This window comes from Neodiprion pinetum, chromosome 5 (genome assembly GCF_021155775.2).
Source record: "Neodiprion pinetum isolate iyNeoPine1 chromosome 5, iyNeoPine1.2, whole genome shotgun sequence".
Taxonomy (NCBI): Eukaryota; Metazoa; Arthropoda; class Insecta; order Hymenoptera; family Diprionidae; genus Neodiprion; species Neodiprion pinetum.
In genome coordinates this window covers 5,934,412-5,953,831 of record NC_060236.1, presented here as the reverse complement: position 1 = coordinate 5,953,831, position 19,420 = coordinate 5,934,412, and the positions used below count along the sequence as shown (strand labels likewise).

General features: G+C 37.7%; 1 protein-coding gene and 2 long non-coding RNA genes across 10 annotated transcripts in view; 1 reads left to right on the top strand and 2 right to left on the bottom strand.

Moving 5' to 3' along the window:
- LOC124218882 (uncharacterized) overlaps positions 1-11,214 on the bottom strand; it is a 28,984-nt gene extending 17,770 nt beyond the window's left edge. Inside the window, exons 1-2 of the long non-coding RNA XR_006883219.2 lie at positions 10,924-11,214; positions 9,488-9,686 (exon numbers count right to left, since the gene is read on the bottom strand). This is a non-coding gene — a long non-coding RNA (uncharacterized lncRNA). The remainder of the gene's footprint in view (positions 1-9,487; positions 9,687-10,923) is intronic.
- On the top strand, positions 6,712-18,502 carry LOC124218877 (tripartite motif-containing protein 2). Of its 8 annotated transcripts, none has more exons than XM_046625772.2 (12): positions 6,712-7,023; positions 9,531-9,562; positions 12,365-12,527; positions 12,621-12,794; positions 13,115-13,318; positions 13,396-13,644; positions 13,716-13,902; positions 13,992-14,428; positions 14,594-14,776; positions 14,915-15,022; positions 15,121-15,253; positions 15,451-18,502. In XM_046625772.2, exons 1-12 carry the CDS (start codon positions 6,988-6,990, stop codon positions 15,687-15,689), a joined length of 2,145 nt encoding a protein of 714 aa, XP_046481728.1. In that variant the 5' UTR covers positions 6,712-6,987; the 3' UTR covers positions 15,690-18,502. The 8 variants fall into 8 exon arrangements, with proteins under 8 accessions (XP_046481728.1, XP_046481726.1, XP_046481730.1 ...); XM_046625770.2 differs by having other exon boundaries at positions 15,121-15,259; positions 15,451-18,501; XM_046625774.2 differs by having other exon boundaries at positions 9,505-9,562; positions 15,121-15,259; positions 15,451-18,501.
- On the bottom strand, positions 12,518-19,398 carry LOC124218881 (uncharacterized). The gene is made up of 2 exons (XR_006883218.1): positions 18,985-19,398; positions 12,518-12,859 (listed from the first exon to the last, which is right to left on the bottom strand). It is a non-coding gene; the product is annotated as an uncharacterized lncRNA (long non-coding RNA).
- Between the last annotated feature and the right edge of the window lie 22 nt (positions 19,399-19,420).

The window sequence follows — 19,420 nt, the reverse complement described above, 5'->3', positions numbered from 1 at the left end:
TCTCGGTGTCGGACGTCACCCTCGTGACCAACAACCTTCGTCCAAACTCGGTAGGCGATCACTACCACCTTTCCCGCCTCGTAATTCACCCGAGTTATACATATATATATATATATATATATATATATATATATATATGTATATGTATATGTGTACATATGTATCTAAATCCCATCGTTGATAAGAAACGACGTCGGCAACATCCTCTGCTGGACGAATGCCCGGCCGACGAGACTGCCGAAGGACGATTTTACCCCTGTAAATTATACCATGGGATGAGAAGTTCGGTGAGTCTTCCTTATGATTACCGCCCAGTGAAAGTGATTCCAACCCTGTTTTTACCCCGTATTCAAGCCTAGGGTCGTCGGTCAATATTGTATTATACAAACAGGGCGAATTCGTCGAGGGAATAAATGTCTACATACCCAAATACGATAAATGTATTGTTGGAATGGTCCTTATTTAGGGTGTTGAGGAATTTTTTCCACCCCGACCCCGCCCCCCCCAAATCAACTTCAATTAACTCGAAACCATTGACTAATTTTTTCACATAATTTTCCCTCGACTCTAAGATAGTCCGTTTTGTAATCGAAGACATGGAAAAAACTTTATTTCTCGGTACATATGTTATTGTAAGAGTAATAATGTTTTTAAAAATCTGTAACCGCGAGGTTTTAGTGGGCATTGGTGCTACTACTGAAGAGTAAAAAATACACATCGTACCGTGCAATAGAGTCAAATAAGTTATTCGAGGTCAAAGGTCGAGAAAGCCCTCACGGAAAAAAACCCCAAATTGGGTGTAATTTCGTACCCCTAACTTCTTTCTTATGGGAAATTAGCATTATCTATGAGTGGGGGGTACGAATTTACACCCAAGTGGGGATTTTTTCCCGTGAGGGAGGACCTTGAATAACTTTTGAAAGAGTAGATTTATCAGAAAATGACGAGAAATCTTTTTTGTAGAGCGTTCAATTTCATAAAAAATGCGTTTTGGTCTTATCGGTGCGCTAATGCGTTGACGTTTTACAAAATTTCAAAATTTAAAACAAATTTTTCCCATGTCATTCAAACGGGAAATAAAAAATCGCGTTGAACCACCTCTAAAATTAATATTAAGAGCTAAAACTTCTAACAACGTCTTCGACTTGAGCTTAAAAAAATCAAACCGTCGATTTTTTCTATACAGTCTAGTATTCCTGTATATTCCTTTATCATTATCGGAAATCCGATCAGCCTGACGTGCCGTGATTGAAATCAGGCGAGTAAATTTAATCCAGGAGAAACATCTGTAACGGTGTGTACGCCCTAAACGCGAGCAAATTTTACCTCGAAATACTTGCTTGAACATTCCATTTGAATAATTGTACCACTGACAAAACTTGGCGGCGTTCACCCAATGATCCAACATTAACGGGGAACTATAAATCAGTTATATATCTGTATCATTAATTTTCCACCGACTGAATCCTGGTCGTTAGCTGTAATGATGAAGTAATTTCAAGGGGTAATTTTATCCGCAGAGTTCAACCATCGAAAAACGTTTAACTTGATACCTACTCGTTTTACAGGCCTAAAAAATTGTTGCATAATTTTTCGGGTCTGATATAAGATTTAAAAGAATGATTCTAAAAACTCCCAGCTGTAATAGTTTCTATTTGCGACTGGTCCTTGCAAATTTGTCGAAACACATCTTCTCTAGATTGAAATCAGTCAGCGTAGATTGAAATATAACGTATTTGTGATGTGAATTATAATACTTTTGAAGCGATTTGAAACGAAGCACATCGATATCTTAGCTTTTATTTATAACTCCGGTACTTTTGATTTTTTAATTTTTGCGAAGCACATCGTATGTATGATTCGACAATTGTACGTGATCGTCAATACAATATTTGACATCGTTACTAGTTTATTGCAGTTTTTTTGTATTTCTTTTACAATCCTTTAATTTTAGTCGATGAATACATACTTGAGCCCAAGAGAAGTGATAAAAATTATTTTTGGCAGATACGACCTTATGGAATAAGTCAAAGTAGGTTTTTATGGTTGAACCAGTAGCAGAAGATCGTAACTTACCAGTACACGCGAACTTTTGCTCTTAATTAAACTGTTTTCTTAAACCGTTACTCGATTTTAACGTTTCTGATCACATTACCATGTTTCAAGCCTGGATACGATCACAAAAAAATATCCATCCTTTTGCCTTTTTCAACAGCAAAAAGTCGTAAGGTGACGCTTACGAACTCGTACCGTTAGACACGCGATATATAACGTAAAATTTATCGATGTACAGTGAGTTCAACGATGGATACCATACTGTTTCACGATTATTATTTTTTGCAATTATCAAAGTCACGAGGAGAGTTTCTTTATTGCCGAAGATAAATTGATAGAGACAGCGAAGAGTAGGAGAAAGGGAAGAGGGTCGGGCGTCATAATTCACAGCGATATCGATCTATTATACCGATATACATATATACACACATATATATATATATAACGACATTGGGGCCCTAAGCGGAAGACGAGTTATTTTAGATTATGCCGATTGAGCTGAGATTAATCGAGTTGTGGGTGCCTGTATATCTCAAGACAATGTTCTACTTCCCTGAGGTTTACATAACTTTCGTATCGTAAAACCCCTTTCGTATCGTTTCGCCGAAATCTAGAGAGAAGTAATATGATGTACAGATACATCATATTACAAAGTATGAAGCTAAGAGAGTAAAGATTACGAATGCGTCAAACAAGACTGAAACGCCAATTTCCTGCATCTTTTTATTTTGTAAATATCCCGGACAATTTATTACCGGCATGAGGTTTATTCAAATACTCCTCATTTGTAATTTACATTCTCTGTTATATTTTATGGGTATTTTTTTATTTATTTTTTATTGTTCCCCACAAAAGGGCGTGTATACATTTTTTCTTAATATTTAATTTAAAAACAAGTCTGCGGAACGATCGGTAAATAAAAAAAAAAAATATATACGCCGTTTTGGCATTAGCACCGCGATGTAATGAATTTATTAATGCTCCGATTCCTGTTTTACTGGCAAGAAGTTGATATCGTTCCAGGAATGTTTGCGTAAGCTCTTAGAATGGCTCTTTGAATACTCTAAATACTCAGTTGAGTCGAAGAAATTTTATCCAAACGAAGTAAAATTTTCCTTAATTAAATTGTGAATATTTTCATGGGGGTTAAAACGGTCTTAATTATTCGATTGTTCTTTAAATACGATATTTACTTGTTCTTAGCGACGACAAATAGAATCAAACTACCCTCATATTGATCTTGGTAGGAAAAAATAAAACATTACTTTTTTATACAGCGTGAAATTTCCTGTAAGATTCTGCAACGAGATAGTTTCCAAGTCAAGCCGTTTACGAGAAAATAAAAATTCGAAAATTTTCCGATACTTCTTTACATGTTAATTAAACGGAAAATGGAAACCTAAAATAGGCACCTCAAAATATCAATATCAAGAGCTCATATTTGGCTGAAGTATTCCATTTGATATGCTCTACCAAAATTTTTATGCGCGTTTGAAAAAAAAAAGTATGTTTTTTTTTCTGGCACACCCCGATACATATGTTATTTGAACCAAATAAATTATTGATCTGGGGACAAACAAACTGATTCGTTTGCAGAGTAAAAAATTCGCGGAAGCAGTCTTTCAATACTACCGTCAGTTATTATAAATGTAGGCAAAAGATCTGTGCACACTGCACTAACAAGCTGATCCGCGAACAAGCTTGATTTACAATTCCCTTGTCAAATTACGCACGCCCCCTTGGTTCCATCTTTATTTACAAAGGGCATAAATCGCCGGTATGAATAAATTGCTCTGAATTCCCGAAAGGTAGCTGAGATCAGACAGCGAGTGCCTCATCTTTTACATCATGCGTACGTGCGGATTTTTTATTTCGATGAAAATTTGTTTCGTTCGTTTTTTTGCTAATTTAGTGGTTCTTTGTTGTTTTTTTTCTATTTCTTCTTCTTCTTTTTCTTTCTTTATTTGGGCGTACCTTCGCACCCTCTCCGGGAGGCGGAAGTAGGTAGCAATTTTTCATTATTCTCAATTTTTCTTAATTTTTGACTAATTTTCGGCCCCCGTGAATGCAATAACGATGATAAAATACTGCTCGCAAGCAGCAACGCACCCGTAAAAATTCGTACATTTTAAACGAACGAATATTACAAACATCATATAATCCGTATACCCGATGATAATATTTCTCTGCAGACAAATTTTCTAAAGAATGCAAAAAAAAATATTTTGGGAGGTTATTGGATTAAAAGTTCATTGAAGTCGGTGTTTAATGCATTCGTCAACGATGAAAAAAATTTATGGCACTTTTTTCCCGATGAAGGAAATTCAGATAACTGACGTGTGCATTCATTACGGATCATTTCAGGAAATTTGTTGATTAGATTTAAGGAAAAACTCGCAGAATTTTTTGAATTAAGATAAAATAAATTTCCAAATATAATTACGGTTAAAACAGGTTCGAAGAATATACCAAAGTTTTTATGAGAGAAAACAAAAATACATACTTATTTATCAACATTTGTCAAAATAAATAGGCAAAAGTTCATTTTGTATTATAAATGTTTGTAGCTATTTCAGAGATTTTTTTTACCCGCAATATTTATGCAAAACTCCGATAGCTGTACGTAGATATTATAATTGAGTTCCTGCGATAAATTTTCCTTTTATTAAAATAAATTCAATGAAGAATCTACTCCGGTCAATGAATTTTTGAACATATTCAAAATACTACTATTAACTGCTTCTTTAATTTTTCTTTTTTTTCTTTTCAACAAATAATTCATCCCACGTTGCGCACGTAAGTTAAATGTTCTCTTTTGCAACTAATCTCGATTCACGATTGCAGCTGGTGCTGACACCGGTGGCGAAATGGTTTTACTAGGTTGATTTTAAAGCGAATAGACGGGCTCGCTTTTACCGATCGGGATGCGCGAGTTCTTCACAGATCAATGATTTCAAATTGAAAAAGCTCACGAAACAACTCACCAACGCTATTTTACCTGCTATCATTTCCCACAGCAAACGATAGTCAGATTGTAAAACTAAAAAATTGTTGCCAGGAAAGACTTTCACGACTTTTAAATCATTCCGAGACAGACGTGAAAAAAAAAGAGAAGGAGGGCAAATTCTTTTTTTATATAATTCCAATTGTACATTGAAAGCGATGATTCAATGATTGCAAAAGAACTGTATAATATAACGAACGAATCAAAAACTTGCCCTAGGAGCATCGATCCGTAATATATTTATTATGCATATAAAACTGTGTAAATTAATAATTGGCGACAAGGTCGCCTAGTGCGAAAATATTAACGCAAATCAGTTCCGAAGCCCTAAATTACCCCGTATGATAATACACAAGTTGCCCAACAAGTACAATATTAGGGTCGTCCTTATTTTGGATTTTTTTGAAATTTTACCGGGACGCCTCTGAAATTGGTTCGAAATAAATAAATAGAAAACTCCTCAGAATCATGAGTCTCTATTCTTATCTCTATAATCAAATATACTATTTAATAAAAATATCAACATCGTCAATGGAGAATTTCATATCACAAGAGTCAAATTTTAGTCGGGTAAAGCTGATATAGAATAATTTACGGACGATACTGATATTTTTATTGAATATTGGAATCAACGCTCACTGACTCTTTGCAAAAATAGATTTCATTACAAACGATCGGTTCTGCGAGAAAATACATACCGGAGCTTATTTTTAATAAAACCCGTGTATTTTAAGTGGCAAACTTCACAGCCGGGACGGAAATCTGTGCCGTGAATAAGATTTTTATTTACTAATCTGGATACGATTTGGTATACAGCCAAGTAAAAATTCGGAAAAAAAACAATGCGAAAAAAATCAATTTGAACACATCGGCGACGTTCAATTATAGCGCAGTCGATTCAGGTCGCCTGCATCGAGTGTTTCCTCGATCAGGAAAACTGATCTACGAATTCTACTAAATATTTACGGAAATTTCTAAACAAAAGTGTAGGGTTTGGGCCGATTCATAGTTTCTGAAATTGCATTTCGTAACAATTCGCAGTTTTTCGTAGATTATGATGTTTAAGATAATGAGCGCGGAAAATTTCTACAAATTACTACAAAATCTAATTGTTAGAAACTGTTCTATTTATCAACGGTTACAGTTTTTCCATACATTTTCATATTCAGCGCGTCGTAGTTTTGATCTGCTTAATCAAAGGTAGTTTCTCACAAATTTTCTGTTTTATTGTCTCAAAATGTACGCGGAACTATTTCTCATGATTTCAATTGTAGATCTTGTTTTTTTTTCTACGCAAAACTTACACGTTTTACGGAAGTTGTATACACATTTTCCTCAATTTCCGTTAAGCGTCGTTAATTTTCATAGATATTCACGAAGGGTCGTAGTTTTCTACAAATAAATAAAAAAAAAAAAAACCACGATTCATCCCTTTTCCCAGTTTGTCATAGAAATCATTTTCACCAGGGCAGTCAGACACACACACACACGTGATAATTGCGAAAGGCGATAATTGGGAAGCTGGAAGGCGTCCTGGACGGCCAATAAAAGGTTGTCAAAGGGCCGCGGCGCGGCTCTGTCAAAGCGGTCAAAGCACAGACTGCACCCCTGGCGTGGGGTGGTGGTACTTGTAAGAAGCGAAGGGGCGTCAGTTCTCGGTTCGGCCTCAGCTCAGCCGGGCTGCGCGTTTCCATAGTTTCGATTCCTTCGCGTCGCGTCTGCTTCTGTTTCTGCTTTCGCACCCCCGAAAAAAGCCCCGCTTGACCCTGCGGAGCAGAATTGAGAAGGGCAAAGTTGGTTCGCCCCTTTCCTCGGGAACGCAAATTTCTCGGTGTCGTTCACGATCGCGAATAAAAACCTCCAGCGTGAGACTTTCGGAAATTGAATATCGTCGAACAAAGGCGGACCTGGCGCTGCTGCTGCGGTAGATGATTCGACGTAAATATTGCGCGGCTTGTCGGCTGGTGAGTGACCCAAATCAAGGTGCGCATGCTCTCCGCGCTTCTCTGGGGTGCGTTGTGTAGAAGAAGAAGAGACGTGGGTGGATGAATGGACGGACGGACGTTACCTGCGGGGTGTAGTGCACGGAAACCACGAAAAGCATCCAGACTTCGCCTTTTTTCTCTTCCCCGTTTCAATTTCGGCACTCGCGCCGCGAAATCTTCCAGGAGTTTGTTCCTGATTCGGAAGCCACTTGTTCGGTAGCTTCGTTTATACATCCTTTTACGCACTATCGCCGCTCCGACTCTCGTACACGCGCGGAAATCAATATCAGCTGTCCTTGCTTTATTCCCTGTTGCATGCGGAGTCCGACCCGTTGTTGCTGCTGCTACTTACATGGGTATTTCTCATTCTGATGTTCTCATGCTTTGTAATTAAATTAACGCGTCGTAAATTCGCGAATACTGATATTTATGCACACGTATGTACCTCGGAGGCGATTGCTAGCTTGAGTCGGGGTGGGGTTGAAATTCCAAAATTGCAAAGTTCCGAAAGCGTAAAATAACGAATTTTTTCACGACGAAAGTTAAAGTACAGAAATGGAACTTGGACGAAAGATCGAAGTGCGAAATTCCGAAAGGACAAAATGTCGAAAAGGCGACGGGTCGAAGTTCCGAATGATCGAAGATGTTCAGTTCCATGAATTTCACAACTTTGATCTTTCTTTGTTTTGGATTTTCGATATTTTTACACGTTGAGTAAACTACGCTGTCCGAGTATATTTAATTTTTCGCAATTTTGCTCCAACGGAGCTTTACTTTTCGATAATTGACAGTGCAGTGGTCGAATGCATACGTTACAGGATTAAGGGCAGTGATAGTTATATACATAGTAGGGATCGGGGAGAGTTTTTCCAACTTCTGCCCTACATATATACACATATATAAGTATATATATATAATAAATACGCGTGAAAGAAATTCTAGATATTCGGTATAGTTGAAACGAGACTTGGGCATTCTAATTCTAGTAACGTATGGACATTCTCAGGAGTTCTCCGAAGTTAAATCTGGCTTCTCCATATCACGTTGTAGAGACCAAAGATCTACACCGAATGCACGATATTGTCTTATACGCCGCGTCTGTATGCCATAAGTACACAACTTTCACCTCGGCTATTTGGTTTTAAAAATTCGTACACTAAGAGATTATTTCCAACGATAAGCTCCGCATAGTAAGTAAAAGTACATGTGAACGCCTGTAACACTTGACAACTTCGTGATTGCTTATTCTCGAATATACGAAATTATTATACCTATACGAAAATATGTCGAGCGGAATTTTTCAACAAGTTATACATACAAATATTTAGAATAAAAATTGCGAACGGAATTAACAAGTATGAATAATTCCACGTTGCACGCCTTCGGCAGTGTTCCCATTCTGGCGGTATGTATAATACCTACATAACTATATATTATTACACATATTTACATGTAGCACAGGGTGTGTATCAGGTTTCCGGAGTCGTAACGCGACACCAGAAACTGATCCACCTGGTCTTTTGTCGAGGAAACGGTATACTAGAAATAACATGCAACTGTGCAGCGGCTGCCTGCACAAAGTGCAGAAACATCGCTGCGAGCATCGAAAAATTATACACGCGTATAATAACTTACAGATTGCATGTGCAACGGCTCGCAGGTGTCGCACGAAAGTTTCGCAGCAATCAGTTCGAACGAGTCTCGAATTGAAATTAGTCAAAATTAATATTCCCCTCATCGTCGCGGGCGCTTTATTTATCGCAGCCGCGTAATAACAGTAATTGTACGATGTTACGGCAGACGACTAACTGCAGGTGTATGTGCCACGCATGATGTGCAGGCATACGTCTCACGATCGTGAAATTCAATGCCCTCGGCAGCAGTAGCTTAAGTAATTTAATATAGCAGGATTAGGTGTAATACGATTGAGAATGCTCTGTAGAAGGCGGTCGCGGTAACACGGATGAAAACTGTTCTCTTCGATTCGGTATTTGCATAGGTATAATAACGGCAAAGTGCAACGTGCAATAGCGTTGAATTTAGTAACGTTATTCCGAACGATGTTATTTGACGAATGTTTGACCGTCTGAAATTCAGTAAACCGTATAACGAGGCAAGACACGCTAGAATTTAAAAAATGTAGCTCGTTTCGTCGTTATAAAATTCAAAAAGTGTAATTTTTTTTTGTCCAATCTTTCGTTAATCGACAATTGCGTTACTAACTTGACCCCTCGTAATATCCACGCGATGCGGGGTTAGTGCAGGAAAGTCGTTGAATTGGCTGCTATTAGATCTCGGGGACGATCGCGAATTCATATCTACGCGGTTATTCTTTGCTGTTACAGAGAATAATTCTATCGTCTTTTCATTTATTTATTATTACTGAGTGTTGTCGTAATAAAATTTATTTATACGGAACCTGATTTAGACGACGAATGCTTACTTCTTCGTGGGTTACAGCTTGGTGATCTATTCGTTTGATGCAGGACGAAACCTTCATGAATTGCTGCCCCTTCATGTGAGTATAAACCATAATCAGTCAACGAGTATTTGTAACGCTGTTGCATGTTTTATTCGTTCATTCAAGTCTCATTTACCCGAATACAAGAAACAGCTGTGTTTGTATTTCCATAAAACCAAGCCTGCAACATGGTACAATTTTTGTATTCAATCGATTTGAACAAATGTATTTTCAATTTACGAAGATTTCCGCATTCCTAATCGTGCTTACCACAATATCACCTTAATATTACTGATTATTAACGAACGATCATCTGGAAATATAAACGTGATTCGCCAGGCTAAAGGAGTCCGTAGAACAGAGGAGAAGATTGAATTGTAATGATTTAGGTTTCGAAATAATCGTTATTTGATAATTCCAGAAATGTCTGAAATGCAGTAAACCGTAATAGGACGAAACGTATTCATATTTTGAAAACTTGACTACTTGAAAATCACTATTAACTTGCGAAATATTTATTTCTCCCCCCCAACGTTTCGTTGTGTTGACTTTACTAACTTCAGTCTCATGATTATATACGGTATACGGTATAGTCAATGATCACGTTCGCACTTGAGAAGCAAAAAATATGCATTCGGATGATTGACAATGAGGCATGAGTGAGTAATATATATAATAATAAGGTCCAGACACGTGCAGCAATTGCGTATTCTTCATCCATGCAGGGAAATCGGCCCGACCTTTTTAGTTCACAGCTTATTGTTAGCCGGAACGAGAATGCTGGTATGTAGATACGGAGCTGCTTTTAAACCTGCATTTCCAAATAGATAGTGCATACATACATACGTACCACAAATGCACTTCACCTGACGATGCCGAGAACAAAGGTTTGCGTGAAGAAATCGGAGCTAAACCGACGCGGAGATGCTTGCTGAAGGCTTGTCGAAATATCGGTCTCTCTCCTTATTTTACCCCATGATATCTCGAGTTCAGCGGTAATGGCAAATTCGAACGAGGACGAAGTTAGTAACGTTACCGTAAAGATCTAAGTTTTTTTTTTAAGTCGTTATTTCGCACCTCTAGAACTGTGTAAAATCTAATAAACCACGACAAAGACAACAATTTTGTATATTTTGAAAAATCAACTGGTTGAAAATCATTCTTAAATTGCTCAGCAATGATTTTACCCGCAATGTTTCGTTAGGTTGCCAACTTCAGTCTCGTAAATTTGAAAATCCCGAAACAAACGAGTGTGAAAACACGTGATTCGGTTGTTTCTGAAATTCTTCTCCCGTGAAAAACAAGTGCCGGTGCTGCGCATCTTCAACTACGCATCTCTCCCTACGAATTGCCGGTGTACATACAGACATTTTGTACATATATTTAGCACACGCACAAGGCACACCTGCGCGACTTACCCTCGGTTGCTCACAGTTGCTCAGACGCAGCCACCTTTTGCCGGTGCAGCGGGAGCTGGGAGTAAAACTCCGAGAGTCAAACACAAGCACACGGCTTACACGGAGCCGCAATGGCGGGCGGCCGGGATGGAATCGCATCGGTGCTCCTTTTCTTAGCTTAGCTCAGGCTTAGGCTGCTGGTCGGCGGCGCGGCGGACGATGCGTCGAGGTGATAGGAAACGTAGGAAACACACACCGGCAACCGGGTGCGCCTGGTGTGCGCCGACGAATACTAGTTCGTGCCGAATGTCAACGGCACCACACGGACGAACATGGAAACGGCACAGCTGTGAAGTCGCGCACACAGCTGCACGCGTAACAACCATAAGCATGTAACAACGAAGCAACAACGTATGGGTGAAGTGCAGTGCCGCGAGCCGAGAGCCGAGTGTTGCTGCCTTGCTGCCGGGATGCAACGTAGCTTCGACTCGGCCGTGTTTTGTTTAGAAAAATTAAAAGCTTCGTCGCTTGGCTCCGGTAGCTCGGGCTGCTGCCTATATATACATGTTGTACTTCCTTACTTACCTTCGTTGATTGATTACTTTACGATCGAACACGCGTGCTGTGCATTTATATACGCTTCACGTCGCAGGCTAATGTCACTCGAGTGATAATAACAGTTTGTTTGTTTTTTTTTCAACACGGAGATAGAATTGGTGGACGGATAGAAGATGGACAGTATAGATACGTCGGTAAACAGTAATGAACGGACGAGCGTCTCGACGTGAAAATTGCCGAAACACAGGTTGAGAAATGACGATAGAAGGAGATAAATATTATATTGTCATACCGATTGCAGTGTGTTAGCAGGGGAAGGTTATTGTCGCTACTATATTTCCGATTTTCATTGTCGATAACATTGCAGCTGCGAAACAATTGAAATTAGATTTATTTATTTTTTAACTTTCTTTTAAACGTTCTTAAATCGTTGAATAATTATCCACGATTAAACCTGGACTCTAAACAACAAAGGAATTTCAAACAATCACACGTCTCTTATATTTTTTTCTTTGTTCCTTACATTTGAATTGAAAAACATAGTCGAATACCAGCATTCTTGGTCAGTGAGCGTTTAATCCTAAAGCGGCTTGGAGCTTTGCTCCGATATGGAAGCTTTACGGCTCGCCATTCAGTAAGTTTTATTTTCAATTAAAAATTTCGACATTTTTCTTGCAACTCCGATGATGTCATATTTTTCTTCACTTCCTTATTTTCTGTGAAAAAGGAAACGATTCCCTGAAATATCGACGCAAAACTTTTCCCTGACCTACTCAATGAGTCAGACATTGATTGCGGGGAAAAGAATACCCTAATTTTCATTCCTCGATTGAAAACTGTTAAAATTCAGGATAGTACCAAGGTGCAAGAAAGTTGTTTTTTTACTCAATTTCTAACGTTCCAGGACGCGGCTAGGGGAGCGAATGGTCAGCATGAGCTCGATGCTCGTGGAAACAGTCAGCATTAATTACGAAGATTTTAACGAAAGTTTTTTAACGTGTGGAACTTGTCTCTGCGTGTACGACGGCAGTGAACACACACCAAAATTACTACCATGTTCGCATACGGTTGGTAATCGTTGTATAAATGTATTATGTACAAATTTCTTAATCTGTTTGATTTTTTTTTAACCGAATCACACCTCTCGTATTTCCTCACAGGTTTGTCTCCATTGTCTGACAAGGATCGCTGCGTCACAAACCCGAGAAGCTGGAGCATTCCGATGTCCTATTTGTCGAGAACTGATCACTATTCCTCGAGGTGGAGTGCCGGCATTACCACCAAGTTTTTTGGTTAATCAGTTGCTCGATCTCATGTCCAGGCAGAGGCGCGAGGTATATTTTCATTACTCGTCATCCCGGGATACAAGATAATTACTTGTCCATTCCTCCCAAATATTCTGAAACATTGAAATATAAAATCTTTATAGTCTTCTAGAATCTATCAAAAATATCGAGTACCGCTTGTAAAAATTTACTTCAATTTGAATTTAAAAGCCATTTGCTACCTATTTTGTGAGATTTTTAGTGCAATTGAAGTAAATCTTTGGTAATTAAATTTAATCTTACTTGTAAAGATGCAAAGTAATGGATTTATTATCATGACATTACGCAACTGGATAACTCAAGAAACGCGGTTTTACGAAATGTTACAGGTCATCCCCAAATGTTCGGTCCACATAAATCAAGAACTTCTATTCTGCGAGACCTGTGATACTGTATTTTGCACAGTCTGCACTGGCGGCAGCCATGCTGGCACTTCACCCGGATGCACGGAACACACTATTATTCCTTTTAGTATCGCCATTAAACGTATGTCAGAAATACTGCTCTACAAAGCGAACGAGTGTATATCCAAGGTGTGGATACATTTTTCATTTTTTACTTCTTGAATCTGCAATCTTCATTTTAACTCTACTTCTTGTACAATTTATAGTTAACTCAGGCACAAGACTCGGTCGGCGCCGAGCTCCGACGCCTAGATACTGCCACAGAGAGATGCTTGAATGCTGTCGACACAGAGTTTGCGGAAATAATTGCGCGAGTGGAAAGGAGGAAAGTGGAGCTCCGAGCAGCGGTTACTGCAGCGGCAAAAGACAAGAAGCATGTTCTTGAAGAACAGCATGCACTGATTGAAGCAGAAAAGAACAAAGTTGAACGAGAGTGCGAAGGTCTTCAGTACCAGGTATAAAGCTGTAACTCTGTATGTGGTGTGAACGTTTGATTAGATTAAGTAAAATATACATTGTTTTTAAGGTCGAAGTCCGAAACATTACTCAAAGAATTGGGAGCTTGTCAGATCAATTGGATGCAGCCGTAGCTCTTAGTGAACCGAGAGAAAATGCGTTCATCACAGCAGAATTTTTACACAACGAAGCACATGCGGAAATAGAAGCTGTGCTTAGTACTTTTGGACGAGTACGTTCAAGCACAACACTACCAGGTAAATTATAGAATTATACGAAAAACGGTTGCGAGCATAATTTACAATGAGAAATTGGAACTGGCATGCTAATTTTATTGCTACCGCAGGTCTGTGTAGAGCAAGACTGAAAGAACCTGCAGTTGCTAAGCTGCAGTCAATAGTTGTGATAGAAACAGTCGATTATCACGGACACCCCAGGAATGCAGGTGGTGATCCGATCAGTGCGGAATTGACATTAGCGGAAACAATTCAATCGACAAATTCAACACTTTCCGTTGAAACAGAGATTAAAGACTTGGAGGATGGAACATATGAAGTATTGTTTCGACCACCCAGTGCGAGTCGTTACATTTTGAAAGTGTCTGTTTTCGAACGACCTATAAAAGATCATCCTCTTTATTTTGATGTAACTGAGCACAATGAACCTGTTAAAATGTATGGAAAACGAGGTCACGGAAAAGACGATTTTCACCAACCAGTTGCTGTAGCGGTTGATGACGATGGAACAATCTATGTTGTAGACACTGGAAATTGTCGGATTACAGTAAACACCTCATGATTTTACGATTCAACTTGTTCTTTACCAACGAGCAAATTTTCGTTTCGTTAAGCAAATTACTAATAATTTAGTCAGTAAAGCCACAAGCTGTAATATTAACTCTATGATATTACAAGGTAAGGTCCTCACAGTGTTTATTGCATTTATCAGGTTTTGAACCACGATCTGGAATTCCAAAGGCACATTACTAATGAAGGATTGGAAGGACGTAGTTGTACGGGAATCGCAATTTCCGAGCAAGGACTTGTAGTGATAAACTGGAGAACCCGCACAGTTACAGAAATGACTTCGTTTGGAGATATGATACGATTCTTTTCGTACAACGGATTCCAGGTGAGCATTAAACGTTATAAGGTTGCGCCACTTTCTCTGGCATGTGAAAGAATACGAGATTCATTTGAAAATACATATAGATTATATGCTAACGATTATAAAATATTCTCAAACTATCCATTGTATGAAATGTTCTAGGAACCTATAGATGTTGCTGTGGACAGAAGTTATGGCCACGTACTAGTAGCCGACAATGGCCAGAGTTGTGTATTCGTCTTTGATTGTGATGGAAAGATGTTATTTCAAGTGAGTTTTCCATTCAATTAATAACATTACGAAATGCATGAAGAAAATGTATGTGTGTAATATATACATGTATCATAAAATTATTGAATATTCGACAGGTGGGTAAACGGAATACATTTAAATTGATAAGTTCAGTGACTGTCGGACCAGCTGGTGAAATATTAGTCGCCGATTCGCGTATTCAAGTATTCTCCGCCAAGGGAGATTTCTCAGAAGAAATCTACGCTGAAGGTAAAGGTAAGTCCATCAATCTTAGTCCAAGTATAATGGAAGAAATAGAATATTTTACAGAATACCCAACTTGCAAATTCCTTAAGCACTGGTCAGCAAAAATACTCTCCAAGAGTGGAGCCAATTGAATAAGACACGAACTAGATCATGGAATTGATCTGAGATGTAAATAACAAATCTCTGCAAAATTCTTACAGGGAAAGGAAGATATGGAAGCATTGCAGTAGATACGGATGGCAAGATTGTTGGGTCTCGATGTGACAAGGGTCGCAGTGTAATTCACGTGCTAAAACTTGGAGGCGGTACACTGCTAACTGAAATCGATTCTCACAGTTCAAAACTACGGCGTCCTTCAGGTATCGCGATACTGCCTAATCACCATTTAGTCGTCGTCGACCTCGGAAACGATTGTGTAAAGAAATATCGGTATTGGTAAATGCCATTACACGAAACCGAAAGTAATTCTCTCGCACGATGCGATAAGATTGCGTCAAAACTCCTACGAATCCATTAGAATCTAAGATGGTGAGTGTTTGCAGGATAATGTTACATATGCATTTAGAAAAATGCATAAGATTACTAGATTTTATTCTACTTTCAAAGCCCTGTGTCAATAATTTGATTCAGCAATCAATTTTCTGTGTATATGGGAATTGAATACACAAAATGCTTAACCTATATTTATCTCGTCGGAGCTTCGTATCTTGACTCCCTAACTTTCTAGGCTTAATGTTACGCACAAGTGCTACAAATGCTACGTGATGTTTGCCTAAAACTCAACATTGCTCTGGAGATATTCTCAAAATACTTCTAAACAATCTTAGAATAATTTACGCTTTTTTTCATAGTAATTTGCGAATCCGCACGAATTTATTAATTCAACTGCCAAAGTAATAATGAAATCAATGAACTGTAACAATAGGTAACATACAGTGCCTATTCAAACATAAACCTTATAAAATCACTCAATGACTTGTGTGATTGAAATCGTATTTGTTTGATGTTACAATACGTTAATTTCCAAGCAAACATTGTCCATCGTCACTGATGGATTTTGCCAACATGTGAACAATCGTGCAACACTTTTCTGTGAATCTCTACAATTATTATTTATTATTTTCAGTGTTCATGAGCGAAATGTTACAGTTCTATGTACAGCTCTGCTGAGAATATCGCTTTCTAATAATTATAGCTTTGTATTCAGAAGTAATTTGCACAACGATCAGGGGTTTAAACAGGATTCATTCAGTTATCCGATGTTAGTGCCTTACGAATATTAAGTAACCTTACTACCCCTGATAGCCACTAACGATTCAACAAATACGGTCTTTTCTAGATTATTTTTGCGTGTCAAAATCTTGACTAATTGATAGATCAAGGAAATAAACTTGTCCATGACCCAAACAGAGTGATACATTAGTGTAAAGTAACATGATATATGACATATAATTATATATACAAATATATAATTTTTTTCTAAATGAAACTATAGCTTTAAATTTGATTAAATTAGAAAAACTGATTTTACGACCGTAACAATGTCTAATACATACTTTTGGATGTAACAAAAAAGTTATTCTCTCGATTTAGAGATTGTATGTAGTTTCACTCCTGTCCGTGCAACAGGAGATTACGAAAGCAATTACCTATCTATCATTGTAGTTGAAATTAACTGTATATAAAACTGGATTGTAAAACGAAAATGTTACTGAAAACCACTGTGTTTCATGTAAAAGAAAGGAAGTTTGACAAATAACATTCGCCAGAAAGAATTAATTTTGGTTCTTTTGACGGTTGATATGAAAAAATTGTTGTAAAGTAAAAAAATTGTTATTTGTATGAGAATTATGTATAAAATGTATATATATTTTTTCAGTATTAGGAAATAGAAAGTGGCTGTTTATTGTAAACAGATCTATAATCAGAACGAAATGGCTCTTGGTTATAGAAAGAATACTGCTCATTCATTCACCTTTGCGTAAATGATCCAGGATTTAATGTAAATTTGCGTGAATATTTCTATCTCTACAATTCACAGGCGAATGAAAATTGTTTTACTCTTTACTGATTATCATAAGCGATGGTAAAAATGCATTTAATAGCATTTGAAACATTCGTGTTGAACATCTTTTTTTTGTTAAAATTGACTGCAAAGAACTTGTTTAATGTTTTCTCGTCTTGAGTAATTTGCCACTATTATTTCATATCATTATTTTTCGAATCCATTGGCATTTGATTAAACACGTTACTCATATATTAGACAGTACAAAAAATTGCATTTAAATACACGCATTTTAACTTTGTTTACTATTCGCAATGCAATGATAACCGAAAAAGCAACAATTTTAGTTTCTGTTCATGCCACGTGAACTAAATAAAATGTTGAAGTAATTTACGTGCGAATTGAAGTAAAATGGTGGTTAACTAATATTTAAGTTAACTAACTATAAGTCACGTGGCATTTTAGTAAACTTATTATAAGTAGGAGATAGCAGAGACTCTAGAGTTGAAAAGACTGCTATCCTAAAACCATTTTTCATGGCAGAGTATTACTTAAAAATGGTTATTTATGGGAGAACCGAATTCTTAGTCTTTTTTTCACTTTTTGTCACATTCATTTTATATGCTGAACATTTATATCGTTTTTACACAATTTCTATTTATAATTATTAAATATTACGTTGTATTTTGTAGAATATAAGTATTATTGCCATTATTTCCTATAGCCATAAATCCTACGTAACTTAATCTGTGCGTAGATAGTATTAAAATTTATTATTACAAAATTAATTGTAAGCAGTCTCTTTCGTGTCATTCATTAAAAAATTGTGGGTTCATCATCAAAGTAACAGGTTTGAGCAAACCTGACTGCAAGCTTTTGAATATGATTAACGGAAACGACACAAATTTAGTGGCATACCTGTTCATTACCAATAATCTCAACAACTTGAAGTTCACTTCTTTCACTTCAATGTCCACAAATATACATAACAGTTGAAGATTAAAGCATTGTTAAGTAATAAACTACTCAACTAGATTTTGCAGTGTTAAATATTATACATACTCAACTATACTCATCAATGATATTCTTCGTTCTAGTCATATTCTATAATTAAAAGAAATGAAACAAGATTACATAATTCAATGTAAATCGATGTTACATAAATACTACCTAAAATAAAAAAGTAAAACCAGATCTTACGCTGTACAAAGCTTGTTTGTAAATAAACTTAACGCTTCGTTTTGCGATTACATCATTTAAATTTGATACTATTTTATTTATACCCTGATATCTACACCTTATGATTATCATTACTGAATTCAATAAATTACCGGTAACTTTTCAAACAATAAAAATTTTTAAACCACCACAGAATATTAAATCTGAAACATCCACCCACGTAAGTAGTAGAAAGAAAAAAAGTATCTCAGTTTCGTGGAATCGGAATATTTTATATTATATTGTATACTCTAAAAAAAAAAAAAAACGAAATAAAAACATATCGCTTAAATATTTGCTACCATATCTAGGTAAAACGTACGTTTTCTCCAAGGCTCCTAGCGTCATGTTTAAGTAATTTATTATTCTTCGAAATGGTGGTCATTTAGGTGGGCGAAAGGTAAGAAAAAGAGGGGGGATACGGGAGAAGTATAAGAGAGAAAAAAAAAAGAAGAAGAATGTTCGAAATTCCAACTCGTAGGAAGCCGCGTACAACGTAGTATATACATACCTTGGGCACGTTTCGGCACGATGAAACTACGTGTAGGTACTGTACACACAACAGAGTCTAACGAAAGGTCTTGTTTTTTTGTCTCGCTCTCTCTCTCTCTCTCTGCCTCCCTCTCGCACGCTACTTATCCTGCTCCTGCGCGGCAGGGTGAGCAGAGTGCCGTCTTTGTTTCCGAAACGCCGGAGGCGAGTTAAACGAGCGACGCCGCGGCGAGCAGTCGAGACTCGAGAGTAGGTACCGAGGTTGTCGCTCAAAAATTTTCTAAGCTCTACGCGTCCTCGTTCGACCGACGGTAAAGCCGCGGTGCGTCCTCGTCGGGCGGATGGTTAGAGGGAGAAGGAGACGACGGTAGTGAATGGAACGCGTCCCAGCGTAGTACGACGCTGTGTCGGGGCGACGGGATCGCCAATGACCGGGCAGGATAGGTGATCACGTG

What these genes read in the sequence shown, in the direction of transcription:
- LOC124218877 (XM_046625770.2), top strand. Translation starts at nt 6,988, where the DNA reads ATGATTCGACGTAAATATTGCGCGGCTTGTCGGCTG. An exon ending in ATGAATTGCTGCCCCTTCAT is followed by an intron (nt 9,563 to 12,364) that starts GTGAGTATAAAC and finishes CTAACGTTCCAG; the next exon opens with GACGCGGCTAGGGGAGCGAA. An exon ending in GCGAAGGTCTTCAGTACCAG is followed by an intron (nt 13,645 to 13,715) that starts GTATAAAGCTGT and finishes ATTGTTTTTAAG; the next exon opens with GTCGAAGTCCGAAACATTAC.